General features: G+C 41.3%; 1 protein-coding gene across 2 annotated transcripts in view; it reads right to left on the bottom strand.

The window, feature by feature from the left end:
- Positions 1 to 892: 892 nt before the first annotated feature.
- The window catches only part of ppargc1b (peroxisome proliferator-activated receptor gamma, coactivator 1 beta), a 52,578-nt gene continuing 50,462 nt past the window's right edge, over positions 893 to 3,008 (bottom strand). For both annotated transcript variants that reach the window (XM_067458032.1, XM_067458031.1), the window contains 4 exons: positions 2,456 to 2,531; positions 2,201 to 2,319; positions 1,969 to 2,099; positions 893 to 1,149 (listed from right to left, as the gene is read on the bottom strand). In XM_067458032.1, coding sequence (XP_067314133.1) covers positions 1,058 to 1,149; positions 1,969 to 2,099; positions 2,201 to 2,319; positions 2,456 to 2,531 — 418 coding nt within the window. In that variant the 3' untranslated portion in view covers positions 893 to 1,057. The remainder of the gene's footprint in view (positions 1,150 to 1,968; positions 2,100 to 2,200; positions 2,320 to 2,455; positions 2,532 to 3,008) is intronic.

Below are 3,008 nucleotides of genomic sequence, written 5' to 3'. Positions count from 1 at the left end.
CTTCTCTCAACCGATGACAGGAGCGCTCCAACGGGTCAGCCGCCCGGGTGCCGGATCAGGGGCTGTGCTGCCGGGGGAGTCCAAGCCAACCACTGTACTTTGACGAGAGCGATAGGATGGCCGTTACAATCGCATTTGTGATGGGTACATTCCATTTCTCCAAAATTTTTTTAGTTTTTCTGATTTTAAAACAACTAAATCAGTCATAGAAACGTTGAAGGTGAAGAGTCATTTCTGTGTTTCCAATTGGTCAGCCAAAGAGATAGCCCCGCCCCCAAACTCACACCATTGGCTGCTCAAACAAACGTTTTATTTTGTGTTTACTTGATTCTCTTCATTTTAAGCTGTGATAGAAGCTACTTCAGTCTAAAGAATGACTAGGTCGTACAGTGGGGATTGGACTCCAGCAGCTAAAGCCCCGTCCACAGCAGAGGAGGGTCGAGGCCGGACTAAAGAAGCACTACCTCGTTTGAGTGCATAGATGAAATCAAGGAAGCACTAAAATTACAAAAAGACTATTTTTTTTCTTGACTTTTTGATTTGTAAACTCTACCTTGTAGGATTTTTTGTTTGTCGTTTTTTAAATCCACTTTTCATTGTAACACACGCGCACACACACACACACGCACACACACATACAGAGTTTAACATCCACAAAGTTTCGCTAATACAAAGCAGTTATTGTTTATATATCTGTACGACAAAATGGTGAAAGCACCTTGCAGGTCTATGAAGAGAAGACAAAAGGGGTACAAATAAAATTAAAAAAAAGCACACACACGTCACAACGACCAATGGAAAAGAGTGCGGTTTGCTACGAAGCCCGAGCCGCTCGCGACGTCATGAATGGCATCAAACACACACGAGAAGCAGCACTTGTCTCCGGTGTCTCAGAGCTGTTGTAATCCTCCCGCCCCATTGTCCTCCGATCCTCAGTTAGAAGTGACAAGGTCTATTTTTTTTATTCCAATGTTCAAAATGTAAACATGAAGGTGCCTTGGTTGAGGTTCTGAGGCGAGTCTCGGCCGGGGCGTGGCTGGAGGCGTGGTAAGGCGTGTCAGCGATGCAGGCTCCTCTGAGCCTCTTTCAGCAGAGCGTCGAAGTCCAGCGCGTCGTACTTGCTCTTCACCGGACCTGGACCGGCCTCATCTGAACAGAACAACACCCGCAGTTAGTTTGAATCCCAAAGAAATCGGATAATACTAATTTTCAAGTGGATATAAGTATCTATCTATCTATCTATCTATCTATCTATCTATCTATCTATCTATCTATCTATCTATCTATCTATCTATCTATCTATCTATCTATCTATCTATCTATCTGTCTATCTGTCTGTCTATCTGTCTGTCTGTCTGTCTGTCTGTCTGTCTGTCTGTCTGTCTATCTATCTATCTATCTATATCTAAATATACATATATCACTATCTATCTATCTATCTATCTATCTATCTATCTATCTATCTATCTATCTATCTATCTATCTATCTATCTATCTATCTATCTATCTATCTATCTATCACATTCTCAATCTATCACACCATCTCATCTCATCCATCCATCCATCCATCCATCCAAAGTTGATATAGGCTAGGTATAATGTGACTCAGCACATTATATTGGACACACTTAAATTGGAGTTTAAAAAATGTAAAAATGCTTAAAGCTAGGTGTTTTTTTATTTTTCATCGTCTGGAACTAAACTTTGCACATTGTTTAGTCCCTTGACTTGATGTAATAGCAGAGCACTGCAGTGTACTGGCCTATAATTAAAACGGCACTCTGCTTTTTCATGTGGGTCAACCGAGAATCAAAAGGTCTTTTTTTCCCCTATTTAAATGCAAATGAAGTTGAATTAGGCCGTTTATTAGCTTAGAAATGAGAAGACACCTTCCTCTGATTCAGAACAGAGCACCAGACATCTGATGCAAAGAACATCAAAGAGACAGAAAGCTCTCTGTTCTTTTACCCAGATCTATGTAACGCTTCCTGCCGAACCGCCGGCTGCTGTTCCCTCCGCTTGGACCAAGCGAGTCCCACCTGTGCCGTGAGGTCTGTCCGTTCTGAGTGGGCCTCAGTGTGATCACTCCACAACGCTCCCTACACAGGCACACAAACACAGACAAACTTCAGCTCTCTATTCTCCCACTCACTGCTGAGGGCATGATCAGGTCAGGCAACTAGACGGAAAAGGAACCCACTCGTTTTTGATGACCACTTTACAGTCCTCTGGACGGCCGAAGGCCTCGAATCGCTTACGCAGCATGGACTGAGTGACACTGCTTGGAAGGTTGTGAATGTAGATCACTTGGCACTTGTTCTGGAAATGCACAGTAATTAGAACAAATTCTCTCCGCAGCACTTAAAGGAAACGGACAAGACATCGGATGCATCAATTCCTTTGATAACAAGGTTAGTGCTGCAACTACTATAATCGGTTTGAAAACACAACCTACCACATCATTCTCTTGTCCACACTTTGTCTTGCTCCTTTTTTCAGTTGCTTCGTGGCATGTTTCTGAGCTCTCATCGCTGAAAGAAAGAATAACAAGGCTAAGTTATTCAAAATGGCTGATGATTTAAAAAAAAAAAGTTAGTATCTCGCTAATAGCAGAGCGGCACTGGGATTTGAGACATTCCTCCCTCATGACTTCCAAACATAAAGCTGTTTCATTCCTTGACACTCAAAAAATGACATAAAGAAACAAATGTAAAGGCTAGCATTAGCTTAGCAGTTTGACAGTTATTGGCAGAGGACAAATAATGTTCTGAAACTAAAAGTCATTCCATCGATATCGTTCCCCTGTTTTGTTATCGCTATAGATGTGATGTGGACTTCCCTATTCTCAGTTTAGAATGATTATTAAAACTTTATAGTTATTGTTATTGTCCTTGTTGTGAACGGGCCTTGAAACAAGTAACAGTCTTTATGCAAATATCGTTTATCAATAAAGCATTTATTTATTAATAAGTTAATTTTAACAGGAAATTAGTCACTATTTATACAAC

The sequence above is a fragment of the Pseudorasbora parva genome, chromosome 11, assembly GCF_024679245.1.
Source record: "Pseudorasbora parva isolate DD20220531a chromosome 11, ASM2467924v1, whole genome shotgun sequence".
Lineage (NCBI taxonomy): Eukaryota > Metazoa > Chordata > Actinopteri > Cypriniformes > Gobionidae > Pseudorasbora > Pseudorasbora parva.
Note: the sequence above shows the minus strand (reverse complement) of the source record. Positions and strands in the feature narration are given on the sequence as shown.